General features: G+C 41.1%; 1 protein-coding gene across 1 annotated transcript in view; it reads left to right on the forward strand.

The window, feature by feature from the left end:
* cher (filamin A protein cher) overlaps positions 1-25,122 on the forward strand; it is a 57,136-nt gene extending 32,014 nt beyond the window's left edge. The window contains exons 18-27 of the mRNA XM_011499511.1: positions 9,037-9,259; positions 15,628-15,768; positions 16,644-16,946; positions 18,416-19,015; positions 19,106-19,269; positions 19,363-19,654; positions 22,207-22,400; positions 23,189-23,630; positions 23,967-24,170; positions 24,654-25,122. Coding sequence (XP_011497813.1) covers positions 9,037-9,259; positions 15,628-15,768; positions 16,644-16,946; positions 18,416-19,015; positions 19,106-19,269; positions 19,363-19,654; positions 22,207-22,400; positions 23,189-23,630; positions 23,967-24,170; positions 24,654-24,838 — 2,748 coding nt within the window. The 3' untranslated portion in view covers positions 24,839-25,122. The remainder of the gene's footprint in view (positions 1-9,036; positions 9,260-15,627; positions 15,769-16,643; positions 16,947-18,415; positions 19,016-19,105; positions 19,270-19,362; positions 19,655-22,206; positions 22,401-23,188; positions 23,631-23,966; positions 24,171-24,653) is intronic.
* Positions 25,123-26,716: the final 1,594 nt, after the last annotated feature.

Here is a 26,716-nt window from a genome sequence, read left to right on the forward strand (position 1 = left end):
GTAATGCTTATATCGCATTCTTACGATTGTCTTACAAAATGTATAACTCAGAATTTCGAAGTATATCATAAAAAAAAAAAAAAATTAAAAAACGTTGCTGATATTCGTGCAATGTTGTATAGTTTTTACTCATACTTTGTGCATCATTTCAACATTTTAATATTCTAATTATGATAAACAAGAACGTTATAAATACCTTTTTATGTCGAAAGAAATCCTTTTTTCAATTTTGAATCAATTTTATAAATGTGCTATGTTATCTGATAGAATGTAATTTTAATGTCGATACAGTTTTTATATCCTAGATAAGCTATGACACACAAAAATATTTAGATAAATATTTTTTCTAATTTCAAAGTCAACATATGGCACTACCTAATTTCAGATTTTTATATTTATCATTATAAAATGTCTATCCTATACTAATAAATATAAATAACGAATAATCGTTCCCGTAATAATAAGTATTATTACATCGAGTAATATTGAATAATATTGAACAAAACATGTTCTCAACATTATGTCTTCAAATATATTAGACAATAACGTTGATGAATTTTTATTTACGCGTTTTTTCAGACTTCTATGAAATGAATCGTTTATTAACATGAAATATGTTGTTAACTAAAATTCTTTTCACGCAGACAGAAGCTTTTGACATTCTGGCAGAAAATCAAGTTATTTTTACAAGATATTTCGCATTATTAAAAATGTATGTGAAAATAATGTATAAGAAAATCGAAGCTATAAATTTTCTTTTACATTGTTCTTATTCAATGTGACTTAGGTATATAAACACTTATTAATTGAATCCCAATAGATTTTTCAAACGTTACAACATATTAACGTGATTTTTTTGTTCTCATTCTCACTTCCAACTCAAGCAAAATATGTCTTTTCTTCTTTTCTTCTTTTTTATTTTTTAGTAAAAATAAACGAATGTGCAAAACTTATGGCGCACCCTTCATAAGGCATTTTTAAATTGTCAAATGGTAAAGTTATGCCTATAAGCAACTATCTTACGCGCATGTTTAACCCTCTGAAAAATTTAGATTTACGAGTTCTTAAGTAGTGCTAGTTAAGTACTTGTTAAAATACATGAGAAATCGAACGAAGGAAGAACAAAGCTTGTCCTAATTCATCCAAATAGTCCTTAATGATGTTGAAGCAACAATAAAATCGGTGAGACATCGGAATTTTGTCATTTCGATCAAGTGTCACCGGCGGATCGAACGAAAAAATCGGACCAACACTCCGGGCGATTATGAAATCGACTTCGTCGCTAATGAGACAAAAGCCGAGGATCATAAAGACATCGTCGCGGCTCGCCCGATATAATAAAAGCTAATCGTCCGCAAATAGTCGGGGCTCTGCTTTCGGGAGCACGTCGCCATCGGGCGAAGGGATCTTACCTACACGTCACGTCACTCGTCTATCGCTGTCGCGCCATACAATCTAAAATATCTCGATCCGCGGGTGGGTTGTTGCGAGGACCGGGCTGTTCTCGATTCAGTGGGGGAGGCGGTGGTTGGCGGCTCTGTGGATTCTAGGGGGAGGGGGAGGCGAGTAGTCGAGCCGCTAACTATAGAGGCGAACGCGGTAGGCCGGAAAACGTGGTGAAGCCTCCAGCGCGACACAGTTCGTTTCGAAGGCTCATCGGAGGCGCGTCAGGCTCGGTGGTCATAAATTGACAAGTGGTCCAGCAAGTAAGTCCATCTGAACATGGTGAAGGTGGTGTGGAGCAGAGTGGTCCGAGCCCCCACTCTCCCAAACTTTTCTCGCCTCCGCGCTCCCATCCTAGCTCTGCTGTTGCTGTTGCTGCTACGGTTTCTGTGAATACTACTACTACTACTACTACTACTACTACTACTACTACTACTACTACTACTACTGCTATTACTTTATCTTCGTTAGCATCATCGTCGTCATCATTGTCGTCATCATCGTCGTCGTTATCTTCTTGTTTTACTTCTCCTATTTCAATCTCTGCTACTTGGACCACACCTTTTTCCACTCGTTTTCTTCTACTTCCTCTGCTTCAACCTTCTCGTCACGTCCATCTTCGTGAAACGTGACTCTAATTTTTGATCCTTTTAATAGCGCGCTCAAACAGTTTGTCATTGACGCCGCAATAACAAACAGGTGACCGAGGGAGACTCCCTACGTCACAGCATATTATGAATGACTACGACCGAATATCTAGCGGCAAAGTCAAATTCCCTTCAGAATATTCGAGTTATCTTGATTTAAAACATTCGGCGAGCGTTTTGCATTGTAGAAAGAGTCAATTAGCGAGAGAGCTGAAACTTGAAATGATCTCGCGTATCCAAGTCTGGGAGTTTGAAAAATAGGCGAAACTAATTGAATATCTTGTCGCAGAAGTGCGGCCAATTTTATGAAGCGGTTCTTCCACCGCCACCTCGAATGAAAATCCTCTAGTTCTACTTAATCCTCAAGCAAGATTCCTTTGGCTTCACATTACTTCTATCATTATTCGTTGTTGTTTTACATAAAATACGACATTAACTAGCGAAGCTAAGAATTCGGCTGACGGGACGAGCGATGAGATATTCGTTTAGCCAGTATACGTCCGATGCAATTAAATAGTCAGCTATTCGCGGTATGTGCACGCTCGCGTGAACATCCACGACACGGATTATAATTAGAAATAAAGAAAAGCGACATGAGGGAAAAGTCGCGAATCGGCCGTGGAGCCTTGATTGTGGCAGTGGAATTCGCTTGGCGTTGGTCAGACCGCGGGCAGGCAGCTTAAGTAGAAACGGTCGAGCGGCGCCCGGACATTGACGGATTGTTTACTCTAATAATCATCGCTCTTGGGCGACGCGCGACGTTAAATCACCTTAACTATTACTATCGACGAAGCAGCTGTGGTCGCGCGCGCTTTCTTCGCCGCCCTTTCGGTGGGAGGTTTCTTTATTGACGAGGCAACAAGACCTTATTCGCCCATCTCTTGGCCTTACGTCCAGTCCCATTCATTGATCGAATCGTTATTAATTTGTGACCACGCGCGCATGCGTGCTTCAACTCGAGCATCCTCAAGCTCCATCACACCATTTCGATAAAAATAAGCCCGCGATTAACAAACCAACTGGTTATAAATAATATAGGATTTCAAAAGAGCACGGTTGATTAAATATCTGGCAAAGGATTTTTAAAGCGGTTAATTGTCAGTCGTTAAAGATCTTGTCGTACGCGGTTGTTTTGAAACCTTATCCCGCGCTTCGTGTCCAGCCAAGCTCGCAACTTACGACGGTGGCGTCGGCGACAGCAGAGCGAGGGAATATACATATATATATATATATATATATATATATATATATATATTTATATTTATTTATTTATGTATAAACAGGGAGAGAGAGAGAGAGAGAGAGAGAGAAAGAGACGGATAAATAGATATTTAGATAAATAGATGGATATATAGAGTAAGGAGGTAAGAGGAGATGACGGAGGAAGAGATAAAAAGCGAGAAAGAGAGTGGGATATGACGAGAATGAGACAGATAGTGTATGTGCGTGGCGAGGAGGGTAAGATGAAGGAAGGGGCTCGTGGACTATTTTAAGTTCGACTCAAGCTTTCCCAAATTTATAAGCAAGAGAAATCCAAGCAAAGTCGGAGAGTGGGTGGACATTGAGACAGTCTTTGAATTAATGTTTCTGGTTAAATTAAACGTCGCACCTCAATTTGACAACGAACGCACAGACCGCGCATGTATACTTTTTGCTGAATTTTATGTGTTAGACGTAGTTTCATGTATCGGTTCTTATTTTCGTCTTATTTGCAACGACAGTATTAGTTACCTTAAATTAATATTTTCTTATAATATGCTCGTGGTGAACATATTATGTATTGTTGAATTTGTATCGGACATTTGGCTATTTATTGCTAGAACGAAGTCCTCGGGAAAAGGCCACACATTTTTGTTACGTGCAATACATTTACACAGTACTTTATGAAATACAAAAGAGTTAAAAAGAAACTTTCGAATATCCATGTTACGTAATATTTTATTATACCAAGAAAACCGAAAACAAATATTACGTCTAAGAATTTCAGCTTTATTTTTATAGTTGTGATTTTATTTTGTCGAAATAAACTTCTTATGCTCAAATTACATGTAAATCTTAAAATAATTCGCGGTACTTTATATTTCAATTGCTTTTATTTAGATATGTATGAAAATAAATATAAAAGCAATGTAATGCAATATTTCGAATATATTTCGGCTAAAATATTGCCGAGACATTGAAAATACGACACGGATAAAGTATTATTTAATTTTCGTAACTATCAATACCGTGATACTCGTCTAAAATAAAATTTCGATTCTTAGAATTCGACGATAGAACTCAAATAGTGTTATTTAGATATTAAGATATTTATTACTTTTGTAATATTTATAAAGCACGGCTCGAGATAGAAATTTTAATTATTTTTCTGTTTTATTAGAGAAAGGCGAATTAGTCAAAATTAGTCATGATTTTGTGTTTGTGTGTGTGCGCGCGCGCGCGCGTGCACCAATAAATATAGCAAGTAATTAAACGTCTAGAAGCATTCTAGCAATAAATACTATCGATACTAGTTTATTTTCCCTAATAATATTAAATAACTTCTTCGTTTGATGTAATTATTAGTTGTTTAGTTAAAAATAAAATAAGTGCATGAAATGTAATATGATGATATATACATGAATATACTGTATATTGGCATTCGATTTAAAAAAAATTTCTAGCTTTAAACGCACTTTCTTCATCGCACTTCATTATACGAAATTCGCATTGACTCTAAATGTTGAACGTGTGTTGTTAATAATGACAGAAAAAAAATTTTCCTAATTTTTATAAATTTATTCATTCATAAATTTTGATAACAATCGAGTGCTGTAATAAATTATTTTCTTCGTCTCAAGACGCTTTCTATGAAAATAATAAATAATTTGTCAATATTGAAATAATATAATTTATATTTTACATTCTACCTTCTATCGCTCATAAATCATTCCTCTTTCGTTACGTCAATCAAACGACTCTTCAAAATTATATCTTTATTCTGTCACATTTATTCGCATAGTTTCTTATTTTATAATAGTTGTTCTCACTTGTTTATCGCATTAATTTGACAGTTACAATTCAATATTTATGACACAAATGAACAAATAATGTGTTTGTTCATTTTTATTACTTCATACGATGGATTTGCATATAAAAGGTGTTTTAATATTTAGTTGAAATATCGAAACCATATTACAATGTGAATTGTTTTACTTTTTTTTTTCTTCTTTTTTTTTTTTTTTTTTTCATTAAATTGTTGAAGTCTTACTCGTGAAAAATTCATCTATATAAAACACACTAATCTGTATGCATGTTTTTCCTTGTCATTTCTATTTGTTTTTCATACGTCAAGCAAGTCCATCGCATATTTAAGATGAAATGTACGTAGCGAACATCTTATCATTGTTAGATGGTTGAGATTAGCATTTAAGAAAGCATTGGACTGAAAATTTTCTTAACTCGTCGAATTGCTTAAATGTTTGGCAATATACGAGCCGCAAAACCTTATAATCGCAATCTAACAGATATTCAATGTTAAATTATCGATTATCAGGTTAAAAATCTCTCGTATCGCCTAATCGTAGAACCTCGCGCCTATACGTGAATTTGAATCGTCAATAAGCAATTAGAATATTCTTTGCGTACTTTGCCTCATTAAATACGCGATAAGATCGAGAAAATGTGGCTTAAAGATACATCTCGCGTACTTCATCTCATTCGACGACGTACGATTAAAATCAGCATAATTCGGCCAATTCACGGAAGCAATTCTAATCTCTTGTCGCGCGCTTAGCAGGCGATCTATTCTCAGGTAGCGTTTACAGCTCGCCTCCTTCCAATCCTTCGCGACAAGGATTTCATAAAGAACGTCATCCACCATATAAGCTACAGCGATATCTCTATTCCTTTTGATGTTTTACCTCGTCCACCAGGGGGAACGCTAGCACAACAGCTGCGACTCTCACACTTTTCTAAAATAGCCGTGGGGACTCCCACCGTGGTACGCCTATCAGATCGGCATGTGTACGCGAGGACCCTTTTTGCGCGAAGCGTCGCTTAAGAAAACGCGACTCTACATGGCTTTCGCCATCTCAGTCTATTATTAGAGGCTGAAAAACGCGTGGACACGTTCGACACGACACGAGGCGCCGAGCTGAGGCCGTACGCGGTTTCGCGGCCACGCGTTATTAGCCGGCTAAAGGATGTCCGCCAGAATCGCCGCGTTAATACGCAAAATAACGCTTGGATAATGACGTGGGGAGGAATGTGCCAAGGCCAGCGCCACCAGCGACCGAGCGGCATGTATTTTCGGGCGCTTCCGCACCTCCTGCGCTTGTTTACCCACTCGACACAATGCTTCGGACAACTCGCCATATCCCCTCCTGCGGAGAGAACGGGGGGTGGACGATGGGCGGGGGCGGGCCTGTGGTACGAGGAGGAGAAGATAGATAGATAGATAGAGAGAGAGAGAGAGAGAGAGAGAGAGAGAGAGAGAGAGAGATTAGCCGCGTCGCGCAAAACTATTATAGCCAGCTCGAGCGCGTCGTTTTTGCATTCGCATTGTCGTGTAAGAGCGCACAATCACTGTACGATGCAGAGATCGTAGACGCGCATCTTTCTCCGCGAGTTCAGGTGATTAAATAAAAAGCCGAGATATCGATCATTAGGGGTAAGTTGCTTTTATTGCGATAAGAGATCGCACGCATGGGTATGGCATGGGCAGGTGGAGCTCGACTTTTTTTTTTCCCTCGCACCAACCCTTTCCGCCCTTAGCCACATAAGTGCGATAGCTTAGCTTTATCTTGAGCGAAGTAGCCGATTAATAAAATTCTTGTGACGATCTTAGTGCTTCTGATCCGACGATCTTCCGCTCTTATCTCCCCCCTCCCTCACCCACCAACCCCAACCCCCACCCCCCTGCGCGTGGATAGTGAGGTTACGTGCTAAGGCTGAGAATGCGTAAATAATGAATGGAGTCGATAGGTGGAAAGTGCTGGTGCCGGAAGATATTTGGGTGGCATCAGTGAGTACTACTCGGGCGTAAGAAATAGTCGAGCGGTCCATCAAAAGTGCGAGACGACGGCGCAGCTGCCGTGTCCGGGATTGCAAATTGCCCGCGATTCTGCGTGTCTGCGTTACTTTACATAGCGCGTACAGGATTTTCCATTTTCGACTCTGTCACGAGGTTGCGTATGAAAATCCGTAGGCCTCCCTCTGGCGTAAGACCAGAGCTCCGCGTACACTTTACGCACACTCCACTTGGAGAATGTGTCACTCGCGATGATTTTCATTATCCGCCTACCTCCCAACTCCCACATTCTCGCCGTAAAAAAAACCATCTAAATTGTTACGTAGTCGTGATTGAGATTTTACGAATGCTACAATGTATTTATGCAGGGATTTTTGGGTGGAGGAGCTTATAGAGAAAAATAATAACATCTTTTCGCGCAAAGCTCGTCACCTACCGTTCGCATTTAATCGCGCTAAACTTTTGCCTTTCAACCTATTTCCATTCATTACCTCCGCTATCATGGCTTTTGAGCTTCATTATTGCATTCTCGATTGTCGAATATGATATCCTATGGGACCTATGCCACGCGTATTCGTGCTTTCCTGATTAAATATCCATCTTGAATTTCAGCTCATTGATTTTATTGTTCTCGAATTATAACTGATTCATAACAATAACGAAAGCTCTTTCTCCCACGTCCTCTTCCTAATCCTCCTTCTTGAACAAATGACGATTGCCATTGTTTTGTACATAAAAAAAAAAGTAATATCAGGTATTCGTATGGGAAATAGAAGAATGACATTTTTTTTTTTTAATTTGAATATGATTTTTTGCCTATTTTAATGGAGACGTCATCGAGATATGGCAAAGAATTTCTCATGACCCAATTCGCAAAATGGCGATGAACTAATTGTATCGTCGGTCAATGTTAGATTAAAACATAATAATAGTGTTATTATCCGTCTATTTCCTTCACGCTTCAAATAAATATGACAATTACGATCGCTGTTATCTTATTCGAAAAATCATTTTTCTCTAAAATCGTATCTTCAAAGTTATTGCTGTATTACCCCTTATATTATATGCAATTATATTGCTTTTAAACTTATATATTTATAAATGAGAAATGTCAGTTGTATTTAGCGCTATGGTTAATAACATAAAGATTGATCGAGAATTTCTCTCGAAATCTTTCAAATTAATTACACCCATGACTTTTCGACAAATAATACAAAATTCTTGGAGTTATTTATAATCGCAACGCTATATCTTTTTATATGCTTTGCATATTTTTTTTAATAAATTGTCTAATAATCGATAATACCTCTCCAATGATTTTTCTAAATTAAATTTCAACGTACAAATACAATACTATGAAAATTCTCCCAATTTTGAAAACGATAATAACTCTTGCAATAAACATTATTAAAAAAAAAAAAAAATAAAAATAAATAAATAAATAAATACATAAATAAATAAAAATAATATTAATAGGCCTTGACAAGGCTCAACGAGGATGGAATTCCTCGTTGAAATGATAAAATAGACTAAGCGACGAAATTCGTGAAAACATTTCTAATTCATAGCTGGATTTGCTTCTATAATTTACAAAGCCATAAATCGCGATGCCCTACATTTAACGTAAAAGAAGACGATCGGAATTGGCGTTTCTTGCTGCCGAATTAACGAGCGCCCAATTGCATCACCGATATCCCGACTCCACACAAATCTCCGCAATATCAATGCCAAGGGAATGAATTTAAAAATGTTCGCCACTTCCTTGTGCAATAAAGTCTCGAAAGACGCTCGGCGCTCGTGCACCAAGAGACGACAATCTCAAACAATAATCCTCATGCTCTAACCCTCCTCATCCTCACGCTAACCGATAACATTTCCATGCATTCATAAAACGAATGTGCCACATCGTCATACGCATCGTGAAAAATATTTCAGGCGTCGGAGGAGTACAGGGAGCGCACGACTAGTCATAAAACTCGACGGGGCAGAAGGACTAACGATCGCCAGGAGGAGCAATTCGTGCAGCACAGCTCGAGCGTACAGGAAAGCTCGACTTTTACGAAGCGCACGACCAAGCAGGAATCCAAGTCCTTCAACGTTATTCGATTGAGCTCCATACCTGTCCCCTCCCCATCTATCGGCAGCGGAAAAGTTACATGTGAGTGTTACGCTTATTTTATCCTTTTTTATCGCCGAGGTCGGTGTTAAATAAACCGCATTGTGACGTTATCGACCAAGAGGTAGACCGGGAGTATTCTCGAATTGAAAATCCCTCTTGGAATTTTGGACGCGTTGTGCTTTTATTCTCTGTTTTTATTTTCGAATCGTAATATGCACGCATTAATTTAACTTTGCGTGTTAAACAAAATATTCAATATTTAGATGTGATATTAATAATTTATTTACGATGACTGACTCATTCACTTGGCACTTCCAACTCGAGCAGACGCTTATTATAAAGTTGTGTCAAAGTCGCAATTTAAAAATATTATTTTATATTTTTCTTATTTTAATAGTGTTTATAAATAATGACTCGTGTTTGTATATAATTATATTTATTTCTACAAGATGGTCTACAAGATATGACAAGTGTCATATCTCTCTCTCTCTCTCTCTCTCTCTCTCTCTCTCTCTCTGTACGATTCTTTATGCTCAAACTTTATTTGCACAAGCAACGTGGCAAATGTCATTTTGTTATTTTATTTAAACGACACTGCCAATGACAATTGTTGTAAGGACTCGTCTTTTTTCTTCCAAAAGATATTTTCTTCAATAGATTTTTTCTTCCATAAGATTTTACCAAGTTACCGCTACAGTGGCGTTATAAGCAATAAATTACCTATAGCGTTAGGTAATTCTTCCTTGAACGACTTTTATATCGCTTCATGCACAAGTATTTACTATAAAGACTTATTACATTGTAATTGTAATAGTAATGTAACAATCACACGAATGCAGTACGTTACAGAACTTAATATTTCGTTAATGTTAAATAATTAATTCGAGCCTGTGATAAATCGGCAATTATCAACTGGACCGTTTAATTGCATTTAATGTAATATTTAAATATAATTTGTATGTAAATTGTAACATTTAAATAATCGTTTAATTGCATTCAATGTAATACATTGATAATATTCTAAATAAGTGAATTTCAATGTATTTTCTTATCTTAGCAATCCCACGTTAATAAATGGACATATTAATCGACATATAATGTTTAATCGCTCATGTTGCAGACAATTTTTATGCAAATACGTATTCGAATGAAGAATATAAGAATATTATTATTTGTTGTTTAAGTATCATGAATCGTTTAGTATTGAATGATTTTTGTTAAAATATCAATGGCAGAAACGTCATACTTGTTATTGTCTTTAAATGAATAATCAACAAACAATAAATTTGCTCAAATTTATCTTTAAATATCTAAAGGACGTGCACGGTATTTTATCAAAAATTTATTTTTATTTTAATGATTCGACATTAACATCTTAGATAATTAAATATTACAGCTATTTAGGGTGTGCATAGCACAGCCGACTATTATACAATTATTTTATATCATTGAAATACGCTAAACTTCACTGGTATTTGGATTTATTCGCTTAAAAGCGTTTGTAAAGTGTTCAATTTTATCTAAAAAATTCAAATTCCAAGTGTTTAATAATATCTTATTTTTACAATAGTCACAATCTTTCAAATATCAATGAAGGCATTAAGAATAGTTTATAAGCATCGTGGTTTTAAACATTCGATCATTCTTTTGATTCAAACGCATAAATATCTCTTAAAATAATTTCTTTTAAATCGGAAAATATAATAAACGCTTATTAATCCGACGTATTTATAGACGGGGGTTTTTTTTTTTTTTTTTTTTTTTTTTTTTTTTTTTTTCTGCTGGGTCAAGTATATTACATTATTGATGTCCTAACAATGCAATTAAAGGGTAGCTTGACTTGTCTTTCTCTGTTTTTCTTTTTGTTTTTGTTTTTGTTTTGCAAAGCACTAAAAAGCAACGGATTACAGATTGGCCACGTCGTCGGCGTAGTATTCCCAAATGCAGCAGAATTCAGCATTTAACTTGGAAAGAGTAAAGCTGAACGCAAATAAGCCGTATTTTAAGCTCCCTCTAGTAAATCTCAAGTGTCATCTACTACACCTTAACACAGCAATCTCAAATTGGCCTCACATCGACGTTTATTGCAAAAGAATATTTATACAAGTGCGCTTTCACTCGAGCACGAGCATTTCTGCTAATAGCGCTGAATAATCGAGGATCCAATTACCATTGGAGGCGGGACAACGCCCAAGAAACCGCCACCTCGGCTCGGAATTAATCGCGGATAAATGAGGAAACGTTGGGAAAACCTTGGACGCGCAGCCTCGATAAAATATAGGCGCTGTTGCGAGGCCGACGCACCTTAGTCCCCGAGTCGATGAAAAAATCCGCGGACACCTCGGCAAAAGTCGATCGTTAATCAGGGGCACTTTTTCGCCTCCACGATTTCCGAAAATTTCGAAGGGGAATGCTCCTCATCTCGACGGCTTCACGCTTGACAATCGACACTACATAATCTTTCATGGTTCGGCAAAATTGTTGGAGCTAACGATGAAATGATGAAAGCATCGAGGATGCACGGACACTATTTAAGTAGTAAAAATAGCAGGAGATAAAGACTCCTAAATTTCGGCATTACATTGACGTCTCATCGTATACAATCAACAGTTTTTTTTTTTTTTTTTTTTTTTTTTTTTTTTTTTTTTTTTTTTTTTTTTTTTTTTTTTGTAAAATATATTTCTTTAATTTTTTTTTTTTTTTTTTTTTTTTTTTTTTTTTTCCTGAGCTTTTATAGCTAAATAGATCTCTTATAGAATTAACGACTTTCAATGTGCTGAGTGAAATAAATTTTTCAATCTTTATCGTTAAGGAATTTCTGCATTTACCAGAATTTTCAATATACACGAGACTCTCAAAACACATATTGCTTTATTCTACGATAATTTAGAAAGTATGAAACGGAGATTTAACAAGCCATTTTCATTATAAATATACGAGAATCTTACGAGTAGAAAGCAAGAGAGCAAATAATTAAAAACATAATCTTGTGTTTAGGTCGCATCAGTAATGTGAAAATTATTTTTCAAATTTATAAAATACTCCAAAATTACGAATGGGCTTTAACGTCAATTTCCTTTCGCTCCCGCACATGATTATTTATGGAAATATTTCATGCACCACGGCACGGACATTTCGTGCAATTTCCTTTTCCTACCCACGCGCGTAGAGGGTGCACAGATCCAAGCATTGGCATTACATTTTCCAGTGGCGTAGTAGTCAACAAAACATTAACAAAACTTAAGCATTGACAGCGATAGAAGGGGACTCTATACGAAAATCGACACTCGATCGATCGAGCTGAGCTTTTCCCGCTAAATATTTGGCCGAAGATCGACATTGAAAAGTCAGGTATTCCTCGATTTTCAGCGATTAGCGCGATTATCGAGCCGAGCATCGCAGTGTCAGGCACGAGATTAAATCGACCCCCCCCCCACTCTGGACAAATGACTCGCTTCGGCGAATGCGGCCGTTGCGCGAGGCGCGTCTTCATCGCCCTCATGCGCTTGCGCATACGGGAATATGAGGACCTGTCGGGGCCGTGGCCTGCTAATAAACATAAGCCCGAACCGTTTGATATATTGCTTGCGCCTGGTCTCACGCATCGTCTCACGCCCTCCCTCTCACTCGGTCTCCCTTCGTCGCCAAGCTGGAAAAAAGAATTCGGGAGCATGGCTGCTGCTTCTGCCGCTAATGGGCGGTCCATACGTCTTTCGATACTATCTTAGAGCGGGATCGTTCAATCCTCAGTCTGCTCGGAGATGCGCCCACGAATGGTATCGACGACATCCCATACTCTTTGCTACACGATCTGAGTCGATCAGCGTCTCAATTTCGTGATATCGCCATCGTACCGCAGCTTGCGCGAAGTTTAAGGCGAATCGGTTCTACACCCGCGTCCTGGGAGTCATGTGATTCGTTGATCGCACGCAGTTCTTTGGAAGCAAATCGATTGGTCGTTTGCGGGAGCGCGCGTAACTGCGAGGAGCGGAGATCTTTAGGATAAAGCGGTGGTAGGGAAGAAGATCGGTGAATAGGAATCGAAGGTTTGAAGGAACGTGTAGGAGATGTCAGACGTGGAGCTCACAGACGCCTGGCAGGATCTGTCGACGTTCTACAAAAGTCTTCTTAAGGGGGTGACTTACAGTGACTTGGATAGATCGGAGGGCGGAACAGTTTGCTACGTAATCAAGAGTTCGTTCGATCAAGAGGATCGGCTGCCGGAGGAAGACGAGGGGACGATCCGCGAGTCCGACATCGCTCCTCTCATTTTACAGAGTCTTTTTTACATTCGTACACGGGCAGGTTGGACATGCGTTCATTGCTACTTCTCCCTGTCTCTCCCCTTCACCATTGTTCTTCGTCTCATTGCTTGCTTTTCCTTTCTTAGTTTTAATTGAGAATTCACTCGTTATCGATCACGATCTAGCAGTGCCATGCAATGTATTTGGTGACTAAGGATTTATTAAGGTGTTTGGTTACAATGCGCTCCCGAACATTGTAAATCATGATTTACGGTATCCACGGACAGTCTAGGCACACGCTTTTCGTAATAATTGTAATTATAAATCGAATTTTTTCTATATAATAATAATAATAATAATAACAGCAACAATAACAATAATAATAAAGCATTGAAATCAAGGTTTGTGCATAATTATAGTTATGTTAACTATTGAGTGACGAGGAGATATCATCTCTTGATTAAGGGTTTCAATAAAATTAATTTATTATTGCTAAAGTACTCAATGTAGAATAAACCAATTTTGGCTTCGTGTAAAAATACATTGTACGCACGGCTGAAATTCTCAATGGCATATGTGTTTGATGTTATAACGCTCGTCCGTATTTTTTTTCCCCCGAAATTGCAAAATTGCGTGTTTGTTACTTTTTTTTTTATATTTTATTTATTTATTTACTTTTTTTTTTATTTTGTTTTTTTATTAAATTTACGTAAAGAGAAATTCTTTTGAAATACAGTTTATGCATTAACGGTTCCATAATATCATGATTTATTAGTGCATTCATTTAGCATTAACAGTTGTCGGATTTTTGATTATACGTTTTATTTGGCCATATACATATTTCGTTTAGTATTACGTGAATAATTATTAAAGTATTCACTCGTTAACGTATCATTTTAGTCTTCTGTAGCGTAATACACACACACACACACACACACACACACACACACACACACATATATATATATATAAATATTTTTTAATAAATATAATTTAGGCATATAGTTAGAATAATTAATTAAATTCTAGTTCCGACGGTATTTTTCGCTCAATTTAAATAAAGTTTTTTTGTAAAATTATTTATATTTGTCGTTTTTAGCTTTACATGGACCAGAGTAGAGCATACGAAATGGCAATGTTCTTACGTATCCAAATGTATTATTACCTGTGAGCCTCTATTTTAATACGGATACCTCTGTGTAGTTTCGTACAGGTCGGCACTAAGGACACGGCGTTTGATAAAAAAATAAAATTGTCATTTGTATAAAATGCTGCCCCGATGCATCCTATATGCGGGAATAAAATAAAGTAATTGCAAGTGTAGATTGCGGATTTTAGAACGGAATGGGCAGTATATTTAATATTTAACGATTTAACGGCAAGGAATGCGAAAGCGAGTGAGAAGGGGGAAAAATATGGCAAAATTGGAAAATTGAAAGGGAAAAGGAATGGAAGAGCTCCGACCTAAATATAAATCGAGCGAAATATCGAAGTAGCAAAGCAACATCGGGTGTACGAGTCCCTTGCGCTTGCTCTCCTATCCATTTAATGCAGAGCCTGTGCTCGGCCCACTCGTTAAGATTTTTTTTCCTTCATCTCTATCGTACGTGTATGTTTATTATTACACGCGTATTATTTTTTTTGGCAGCCCGTCATAAGGACACGTCGGTGATTGGGTAAGGAGCGCGCGTCCGGGCTCGCACACCTCTAGCTTAATCTTTTTAACGGATAAGCCATCATCGGATTTCCTCTCCCCCGCACGCACCAATTGCCAACGTGCGGCCGTTAACTGCTTCGGATCTACCGGCTGGCTCTCTCGATATTATAAGCAGACTCCGTATCATAAATCGTTCTCCAGCGTTTCGGAGAAGAGGCCTGAAGGAGAGCCTTGGCCGCCTCGTTTTCGTTTATTTTCGAAAGCGCTCAGTTCTTTTTCCGTCGAGCGTATTATAAACTCGCGGCAGCCTTAAATACGAGCTCTTAAAATACGAGGGCAAGAGGGTGAGAGGGTGAGAGGGTGAGAGGAAGAGAGATAGAGAGAGATAGATAGATAGAGAGAGAGAGAGAGAGAGAGAGCGTGGGGAGGGAGAGTGTAAGAGAGATAGATAGAGAGTGAGTGTGTGCGCGTAATTGGTGTTGACTGGTTGCGCTCTTTTGTTTTAGCGGAAGTGAAGATGCCGAGTGGAAAAGTGGACAAACCCGTGATCGAGGACAACCACGATGGTACGGTCTCGATCAAATACGATCCGCGGGAGGAAGGACTTCACGAGATCTACGTCAAGTACAATGGCGAGCACGTGCAAGGTAAGCTCGTACCCCCCCCCCCCAACCCCTCTTTTTTTTTCCTATCAAAGCCCATCTATTTTCGCATTATTAAATTGGCAATCGGTGGCTTCGAGATGATTATTTTAAGGTCGTTGTTTAAGGCATTTAACGAATGTGGAGGCGAGCGAAGAAAATTCTTGGGGGCCATTCTATTGCTAAGGCCATTAATAATTACTTCCCAACAATCGGACATAATCCGATGATTCATAAATTCTTAAACGTGGCATAAATCACGAGCTCGCGTAATAATTATCGGCCAATTAAATACAAATTATCGGCCTTTGCGTGCAAGCTCTTGGTTTAAATTTTTAGCGACTGGAGTGGTGTCGAAGTGGCACTTCACCTCCTTTTCGTAGAAGGCTCCCGCACTTCGGCAATTATAAATCAGCGCGTCGGCAACTCGCGATCGCTCACCAAGCGCGTAAGGCGGGTGGAGGGGAATGGAGGGAGGGACACAAGGGCGCACCAATTTATCCCGTGACTTTTTCCATGGAATAATGACGCGTTCAGGAATAAATAACGATAATGCCGTAGGTCACATAAAAATAATTTCTTCGATCGAGCCTATAAGCGCGACCGTGGATCGGCGGCAAACATTTTTTGCCAATCATCGATTGAAAATTTATTCTAGAAATTCGCACGGAGGCCGGGACGATCCACGGTGGTACATAATCCCCGTTTTAATTTTAGAGATTGGGAATTCGCGTATCGGTTGGCTGCCGGGGTTTTATTTATTTTTATTTTTTTTTTATTATTATTATTATTTTTTTTTTGCCGAAACTAAGGGCCCACTAAAGCCTAGGAGGAATAGGAGCGCGGTAGGTTCAGCTGGTGAGAGGTTGGTTGCGTTGCAGGTTCTCCCTTCAAGTTCCACGTGGACTCGCTGGCGAGCGGCTACGTGACCGCTTACGGTCCGGGCCTCATTTACGGCGTCTGCGGGGAGCCGAGCAACTTCACGATCTCGACGAAGGGCGCCGGTGCCGGTGGCCTGTCCCTCGCGGTCGAGGGCTCGAGCAAAGCCGAGATCTCCTGTCACGACAACAAGGACGGCACCGTGTCCGTCTCGTACTTGCCGACGGCGCCCGGCGAGTACAAGATCTCCGTGAAGTTCGGCGACAAGCACATCAAGGGCAGCCCCTATGTCTCCAAAATAACGGGTGAGCGACGCTCCATGGATATTGTTGTTATTATTAGGATTTTCTCAGGCTACACCTGAGGGTATTCTGATAACGGCAACGATATCATTGAACCATTGTTTTTCGCAGCATCTCCAAAGTAGGATAACTAATGTGACCGATACCGTCGTTTAAGGAGGTTGTATCGCTGCTACGCGCTAGTCAAATCAACAACAGCAACTATCAATTACGTTAACTCGATCATATCTTCTTTATCGTGTATTAAATGTTAATAATCAACCTATACGTGACCTTGTTTAACCAAGTTAATTAGCGTTTAGAAAATGTGTATTTATTAATTAATAACCAAATAAAGGATTTCGTTTAATGTTCTTTCGACATATGGTTTATCATTGAGTGAGATACCATGGCATAATGTACGTTGCCGTCCTTAAAATCGAATAGTTAAGCTCGTAAGTTTCACGTTCGTGCTGCAAAGGTAGGTTGCTTACGTTGATTTTGCTGGCACGTATGATTAAAAAAAGTTTTTGCGAGACGAAAAAGCTTTTTTTAAATAACTTATTTGGATCTAATGACAGTTAACTCTTTTATGCTTTTATTAATTATTATTAATGAAAGAGATTAATTTTTTTTTCTGCCACATACTAAAAATCCATATGACCTGGCGGTAGTGAATCTTCATCGTGAAATCAGTTGTCGGTGTGTATAAGTTTTTTTTTTCTTTCATGTTTCTTCTCCTTTCGTTTCATCATTCTTAAAACTTTTGACATTAATGGATTATTTATAATGTATTGACGTTCAACGCCGCAACATTAAACTTTAGGTGCGACTATCTATCGAATGCGGGTACGCACGCACGCAATCGAGCGAAATTACATTTTTCCATAATCATAAATTTGGGTCGCCAGTGCAGATCGGCCCCGCTGTCATCGCAATCAGACCGTTTCTTTTTCAATAGTCATTATCAGATTTCAGTTTGATCGTTAATGTTATTGTGTCGTTTGAAAAAGTTCGTCAAGCTCTCGTTGCACATATTGAGAGGTACGTAAATAACGTAACGCCTGTTATTCAGCAAAAAAAAAAAAAAAAAAAAAAAAAAAAAAAAAAAAAAAAAAACGCAAAGAATTAAAAGTCGATAATGACGTAAAGAACGTAAGAACCGATAAAGAGAATAATGTCGAAGATCGCCAAAACAGCTCGTATGTGGTAAGAAGATAACACTCTTTGTCCCTCTCTCTCTCTCTATCTCAATTCCATCCTCACCCTCGCTCTATTTTACCATCCACCCCCACTTCCTCCCTATCCGCCTCTTTCACACACACACTCACTCACTCTCTCTCTCTCTCTCTCTCTCTCTGTTGTCTCCAAGTAATAACCAATGCATTGTGTCTGGCAACACCGACTTTTTTTTTACAAAAATTTCGCGTCGATCTAACGTACGCCAGTCGCGAGCATGGACTAAAGCGCCGTACATGTGTTGAAAAACGCAGGCGAAGGCCGCAAACGCAACCAGATATCGGTCGGCTCCTCCTCCGAGGTCCAGCTGCCCGGGAAAGTCAGCGACGCAGACGTCCGCTCGCTGAATGCATCGATAACGGCTCCGAGCGGCCTCGAGGAGCCCTGCTTCCTGAAGAAGATGCCCAGCGGCAACATATGCGTCTCGTTCACGCCCCGCGAGGCCGGTGCCCACGAGGTCTCGGTTAAGCGCATGGGCAAGCACATAGCCAACTCGCCCTTCAAGATCGACGTCACGGACCGCGAGGTCGGTGACGCCAAGAAGGTCAAGGTCTCGGGCCAGGCACTCAAGGAGGGCAAAACGCACGCGGAGAACGCCTTCTCCATCGACACGCGCAACGCCGGCTACGGCGGTCTCTCTCTCTCCATGGAGGGCCCCAGCAAGGCCGAGATACAGTGCAAGGACAACGAGGACGGCACCCTCAAGATCTCTTACAAGCCCACCGAGCCCGGCTACTACATCATGAACCTCAAGTTCGCCGACCACCACGTCGAGGGCTCGCCCTTCACCGTCAAAATCACCGGCGAGGGCAGCAACCGTCAGCGCGAGAAGATCCAGCGACGCCGCGAAGCGGGTAAGCATCGATGGTGCCACGATGGTACCCGCGCTCCAATCGATCGAACCACAACACGAAAACTCAGCCCCGTAATCTTGTGTTCTTTAGTGCCCATCACCGAGGTCGGCAGCCAATGCAAACTGACCTTCAAGATGCCGGGGATCACGTCGTTCGACCTTGCAGCGACTGTCACATCGCCAGGTGGCATTACCGAGGACGCGGTCGTTAAGGAGGTCGACGATGGACTCTACGCCGTAGCGTTTGTCCCAAAGGTAAATTGGAAAAGTCGTTGGATGGGGTGGAAGTGAAGAGCAGAGGGATAGAACGACGTTGTTATTCGCTTTGTCTTTGTTCTCGGGACGTAGGAGCTGGGCGTGCACACGGTGTCGGTCCGCTACAAGGACATCCACATCCCGGGCTCGCCGTTCCAGTTCACGGTCGGCCCTCTTAGGGACGGTGGAGCTCATCGGGTGCACGCCGGTGGTCCCGGCCTCGAGCGAGGCGAACAGGGCGAACCCTGCGAGTTCAATATCTGGACGAGGGAGGCCGGGGCCGGGACACTGGCCGTCTCCGTCGAGGGTCCGAGTAAAGCAAAGATCGACTTCAAGGACCGGAAGGATGGCAGCTGCTACGTCAGCTACATCGTTACCGAACCTGGTGAGTTGTCCTTTCCCTCTTGCCGTGCGGCGATACTCGCAGTTGGGCCCACGACGAACTCGTTCTGATAATATTTCCAAGCTTCGATAAAATATGCGGTTGGGGCGCGATGGGCAATAATGGTTGGTTGAAAGAAACACGCATTGAAAGGACATGAACGAGCAAATTTTTTCCTTACGTCGTTTGTACGGAATGAAGGGGTCACGTCGACAGTCCCCTGGGAAATAAATCACTTTTAATCGTCATTATTACTTTACCGTTTAATAAAAGTGAATAAAAATTGATTGTTTACGCGATTATATTTAGAAGGCTGTTTCATGGGCCATAAAGATTTTCTCGACATAAGGATACCGTCGGCTTTTTGAAATAATGTCAAACTTATATAAATAAGCATAAATGCGACCGAGTTTGTTTTACGGTTATTTTTAGAATAATAAAATGAAGCTCGATATGCATGTAGTAGAATAAACAAATTAATTATTCCGATAATAAAGAAGAGTTTAATAAATTATGAAATTATCATGCTATAAGGATAATTTTGTAATTGTTTAAAGGTCTAGAATAAAGGTCGATGGGTGCGGAGCTTTTATTATGGTAATTAATTTAAGAAAATTCTGCTGCACTAATGGCAATTATGTGCATCGTTATTAATTTGAGCAAATTTTGAGCCAAATGTCATTTGAGCTGCATAAGGTTGAAACATTGGGGGCGCAAAAATGTTTGCGAGATCGTTAATGTTGTATTTTATAAATTAACTTTGAGCCAAAGATGAAGTTTATAAAAGTTTTAAATTATTTTTGCCAATAGTTCGTTTCGATAACTTTGACATTTGATTTTTCACATACAGTAATAAATACCCGACTCGATCGTCAATTTTTAAGCTTTTAATTCTTGAAAATGCATATGAAACATATTTTGATAAAGTTAATAATACTCTTTATGAAAATGTACTAAACGAATGGATTAATGTACCGTCGCCAATTAATTTAAGCGATGAAATATTTGATTTAATCGATAATACATAATAATTGCGATTTCTTACGATTGCAAATATTTCCTATTTACGCCTAATAAAGGGGACATTGACCTTAAATTCTGTATATTATTTCAAGCAACTTTAACTACTTTGTATATATAATATTTAACGAACTGCAAAAATAAGCACTTGACTAAAAATTCTTACACTTATCGTTTTAATAAGATTAAGTTAAACTCTCTTATTAATGAAGATGTAAATGGTGCATTATTTATAAAATATTGACGATCACGAGAACGTTTATATTCGTCTCATATAATCATTCCAAAAGTCATGCACCGACGCGTCGCTCAACATCAATTACCCATACCACTTGGGAAGCTGTAATATCCGTTAAGAATAGTTTTAACGTAAAATATAACGCTTCAAGGCTGTGATGCTCTTTCTTATTTATACCAATATTTCCTTCATAAGTACAAGTATTTTTCCATGTTATATATCATGGACAACTCTCTCTTTCTCTCTCACTCTTTTCGATTTTTCTAACTCTTTTCTTTTCTCTAACTGTATTTATCCTAAAAGTTCGAAAAATAAAGATGTACTCGAGCAATCGATCGTCACCCAAAACGTTTATTTACATTTCGTTAAGTACGAGATCTACGATGAGAAGCCAAGCCTCTATTCACAAAGTTGTCGACTCCCTCCTCTACTACATACACACACACACACACACACACACACACACACATATATATATATATATGCGTGTGTGTGTGTATATATATATATATATATATTTGAATTTGGTCCAGAAATACCATCATCTATATTTGTTAAGGTGGAATTCATATTTTCGCTCATGTATGCGCGCCACTGACGATCAAGTCGATGCGCCTGTGCTGGTTATATTTGGGTCGCGCTTCTCCTCGCGGCTACAGAAGATATGGAAGATGAAAAGACATTACGAAAAGGAGAGCGAGAGAGAGAGAGAGAGAGAGAGAGAGAGAGAGAGAGAGAGAGAGAAGGTGAAAGAGGAAAATTCTGGATTGGTCGATGCTACCAAGACTTTCCGAGGCAACTTAAAGACAAATAGTCATATTTAACCAAAGTTTGCTCCTTCCATTCTCGTTACACCGTTTATCTCGTTTTATTTCTCTCCTTTTCCGCTCTCTTCCAACCTCATTGTCCATTCATGCTCGAAGATACGAGTAGCTATATATTCTCGAAGAAAATCGAGCTTGCTGGAAATACCCTTCGCAATAACATATGATTTCATAATAAAAATGCTTGAATAAAACTTATCTTCCAATGATATTCTGGCTCAAAGTTCTCTTATTCACAAGGATATTTTGTATTTCTCCAAGTCTGCGTGAACGCATCCTTTTGAACGAACAGTAAATACCGCGTATGCACGATACTGCTTATTGGCCCTCGTCTCTAATTTCAAATAGCAAAAATTATTTAGTTGAAAAATCCATCGACCGACCATAATTACTTCTCGATTTCGTGTTTTTCCCACATAACAGCAATAACAGTACAATACTCCTCCCGCCCCTCTTTTGCCCTCTGTTTTCAGGTGAATACAGGGTGGGAATAAAGTTCAACGACCAGCACATCCCGGACTCGCCGCACAAGCTCTACGTTGCCCCGGCGATGGGCGACGCTCACAAGCTCGAGGTCGCCCAATTTCCCGAAGGCAACGTCCAGACTGACAAGCCATACACATTCCTCGTACGCAAGAATGGCGCTAAGGGCGAACTCGACGGCAAGGTAAAGCTTTTCTAAACGGTCGCCACGGCCGCCAGTGTTAATAGTGTCGGCTTACGCTATGCGAGGATGGGGCCTCGAGGACTTTTTACATTTGGAAAAACCAGCAAATCGCCACTTAAATGCTTAAACGACGGTATAACGCATAAGCTGGCCAACGCGACTTTAATGATTACGAATAAAATAATGGCACGCGGAGTCATTATTAATTAGTGATTTCCTATTGGTGATCCTATTATTAGTGAGCCTATTCGACGATTACACGGTGACCCATATAACACGGGGAATTAAGCAAATCGCGACACTTACACGCAGCATGGCAATAAACGCCTCCGGTGGTGGATTATCGAAACGCGTACAAAGTCATCACGAAAGATTAATTGCTTTCGTAGCTGCCTTGACAAATTTGGCACTTCGGTTCTCGCTCCACCATGTCCATATATAAATAGCGCACTACTGAAAGAAAATGTCGCCCCTGCACTTAGTCTCCGAATTATATCAGATGCTTTCACGTGAAAAAATGGGATCGCGTACGTGGTGTTTGGAGGTGGGGGTGGAGTTTGGTTGTGGCTGTAGGGGGGTAGGGGGTGAGGGGCGGGGGAGGCGTGCGTGTCAGAGCTAGGGGGGGGGGGGGGGGGAGGCGTGCGTGTAAGAGCTAATTATCGGCAAATATTAACTGCGCGTAATGAGTAGCTCGAAGCATAGGGACGATAATGCTGCCGAGGCTATTTCTACAAATATCACAAGGATCGATGGAATGTTAAGAGAAGCGAATGTTGCATCCCCGACAGATAGTTTCACCGAACGGCGTCGAGGACGACTGCTTCATCCAGTCTATCGACTCCGAGGAGTACTCGGTGCGCTTCATGCCCCGGGAGAATGGCGTCCACAATATCCACCTAAAGTACAACGGGGTGCATATCAATGGCAGCCCCTACCGCGTGAAAGTGGGTAAGGTCGACGCGGACCCGGCGGCGATCCATGCCCACGGCAACGGCCTTAAGAAGATCAAGACCGGGCAGAAGACGGATTTCATAATCGACACGTGCAACGCGGGCGCCGGCGCCCTCGGCGTCACCGTCGACGGCCCTTCTAAGGTCGCCATGGACTGCACCGAGGTCGAGGAAGGCTACAAGGTCAGGTACACGCCCCTCGTCCCCGGCGACTACTACGTCAGCATCAAGTACAATGGCTACCACATAGTCGGCTCGCCATTCAAGGTCAACGCGACTGGTGAGACTACTTCGCTCTCGTACCGTCATTCGCTCTATCTTTAGCCTCCCGCACTTGTAAGGGCCACCTGATTGACCAGAGCTTGGCCTTACCTGATAACGACGTTGTTGCAGTCTCGAGCTCCAAGATTCTCTAACTTTGTTTCAAATGCCGAAGACCGTAAGACTATTTACCCCACCAATTCCTCCAATTTCCATTTCCTTTATTCAACTATTATTACATATTTATTCGCTTCGCTGCCCTAAATGGCGGTAAAACAACGTTAGGCTTTGCGTCTTATTGGGTAGAAAATGGGAAAATGCAATACCGATGTAACGACTCGATCGATTGTTTCAGGGGCGGATCTCGCCGAAAGAGGAGCACAGGAGACGAGCTCTATCGTCGTCGAGACAGTTCAGAAGTTCTCCAAGGCCAAACAAACGGGCCCCGTTCTTCCACGCTTCAACTCCAACGCCAGCAAGGTCACGAGCAAGGGCATGGGCTTGAAAAAGGCATATTTGGGAAAGCAGAATCAATTCACCGTGAACGCGGGCGATGCCGGTACGTCATCGATAACCAATACATCTTGGTTGGCTCTTTAATCTTGAATCATCAAATTTTCATTTGATCGATTATTTGATGCGGCGGTGGTTTTAGTTGGCTTTTAACATGAAGGGGACGTGACCTTTTGGGGGAGAGCGAAACTTTCATCCAAGCCCTAATAATCCTAATAATCTTCATGATGCGATTAGGCAATTAGCAATGAGGTTGTTTAAAAATGTTCTAGCGCCCGGTGGTTTAAATGCGAACAACAGAGAACGTTTTTTACTACAAATTAGTTTCATCTTTCTCGGATAATCAATCCCTCTCGCTTGTTCAAAGCAAACTAAAAATAAAAAATATATACATTTGGAATAAAGTGCTCGTGGGGTAATTAATGTTGGTGAGGCGGGGGAGGGGAGGCGATGTGTGTATGCTCGAGGCAGGGGCCGCAGGCAATAGGAATTAAACGAATGAATAAATAAATTGAAAATTGCGTTACAGGGAACAACATCCTGTTCGTGGGTGTGCACGGGCCAAAGGGACCGTGCGAGGAGGTGTTCGTGAAGCACGCAGGCCGCAACAATTACAATGTGAGCTACTTGGTGCGCGAGCGGGGCGAATACATCGTCATGGTGAAGTGGGGCGACGACCAAATTCCCGGTTCGCCTTTCAAGGTCGACGTCTAGAACGCCGCTTCCCGCAGCCACGAACTTGTACGGGCGCGTGCACGCCCGCGCACGAGGCATCTTCCTGTTCTCATGAACAGGGCGCGGCACGAGCGCTTACGTAAATAGATGAGACAAGGAGGTGGGCCGCGTCATCCACGCGAGTTGATCGAAATGCAGCTTTCCATTCATCAACACGGCCTTTCCTCGGCTTCCTTCGTGGCAAAACGGTCGCAGTAAGAAATACATGGAGGAACAGAGAGAGAGAGAGAGAGAGAGAGAGAGAGAGAGAATGTTCGTGTGTGTGTGTGTGTGCGCGTGCGCGTGTGTGTCAGTGAAGGAAGAGACGCGACTTGTGGAAGAAAGGATGAGAGACATAACTGTACGAGTCGACATCGGCGGATCATCGGCTTCTCTACTATTCTAATTTTTTCATGTTTTTTTTTTCACGCCTTCCCGTTGACGTCGATGATGCAATTTTCTTAAAACTTCTATCTCTAACTTTAACATCTAATTATAATAAGATGTGTACAGGAAGACCCTCGTTGCATATCGAGGGCCGGAGATACGGGCACCTACACAGATATTGTATCAATACTGTTGCAATCGCAAGTGGTGTCACTACATTTACACGTACGACGACTTTGATTTGCGTAAGCTCGTCCTTGGCAACGATGATCGACGGCATATCGTTTGCCGTAAACCGAGACCGCCTGCGTTATCCACCGAACGTGCCTTATGTAACGAAGGATCAAGATAACCAAAAAGAAAAGAAACGAAAAAAATAAAGAAAAAAAAAACAAACAAATAAATTAATTAATTAATTAAAAAAAAAAAAAAAAAAGAAGCAAGTAATATAGTTCGCTGACGTAGCAATTGTAAGCGTGTCCGGATAAAAGAAACAATGTAAGAATAATAATCAATCGACCAACCATCCAACAATCAACCAATAAAGATAGAAAGAAACAAGCACTCCTAGTTTTCTCGAGAGCAATACTTTACGCAACCACATATAATGTCAATCTTATAGTTTATCACGCATAGAATACAAATATATTGCATATTGCTTATAATATATTATGGTATATAAATAAAGCTAATATATTTATTAAAGAGGAGGTTTTGTTGTGTTAAATGCATTCCCCGCGCTGCCATCCCCATTATTGTCGCGGTCGACAAATTCTTTTCATCCGCTCTGAAAATCCTTCATTCGCCTTACCTTTTCGTTTATTATTGCATCGGTGTCGCCGTGTCTCCGTGGAAGTAGCTCCACATGGAAGTAGTTCCCCCATACCCCATCCATCAGTCTCGCGCGGAAATAACCGCTGGTGGGGGTGGCGTTGATGGAGCCTCAGTTGGCGGCCGAGACGACGACGGGGTCGGCGAGGGACGAGGAAGTAGCGGATTGGCCGAGGGGCGAGGGGGACAGCAGCAGAAGAGTCCGAGGGACCCGGGTGAGGTGTGCGTCGTCGAACGTGGCGAGGGGTGGGGCGGGTGCGCCGACCGGAAGTAGTCCCGCGAGAAGGGCGTAGCTTTTCCGGTGGCGCGAGCCGCAACCCAAGGAAAAGGGCAAAAAGTGTCGGCCGAGAGGGCGCTCCTTGGTCTTGGGGAGGGGGTCGGAGTGCCGGTGAGGAGCGCGAGGCGTCGATAGGACGGTGGGCGGCGCCAAGGACGAGGCTCACCTTCCAGTCGTCGAGCGCCGCTCCGACGGCAAACACGCCCCCACCGCGGCATCGGATTTTAATAGTCGCCGTCGCGGCGCTCGGCGATGCGGACGGGCGTCTTGCGCACTCCGCCGAGACGACGCTCGAGACGACGGTCGTCACTCCAGCACCGACACCACTCACATCGTTACCGAAGGCGGAATGGTCGGGGTTTGTTGGGGGGGGGGGGGGGGGG

Source organism: Ceratosolen solmsi, unplaced genomic scaffold (assembly GCF_000503995.2).
Source record: "Ceratosolen solmsi marchali unplaced genomic scaffold, CerSol_1.0 scaffold35, whole genome shotgun sequence".
Classification (NCBI taxonomy): domain Eukaryota; kingdom Metazoa; phylum Arthropoda; class Insecta; order Hymenoptera; family Agaonidae; genus Ceratosolen; species Ceratosolen solmsi.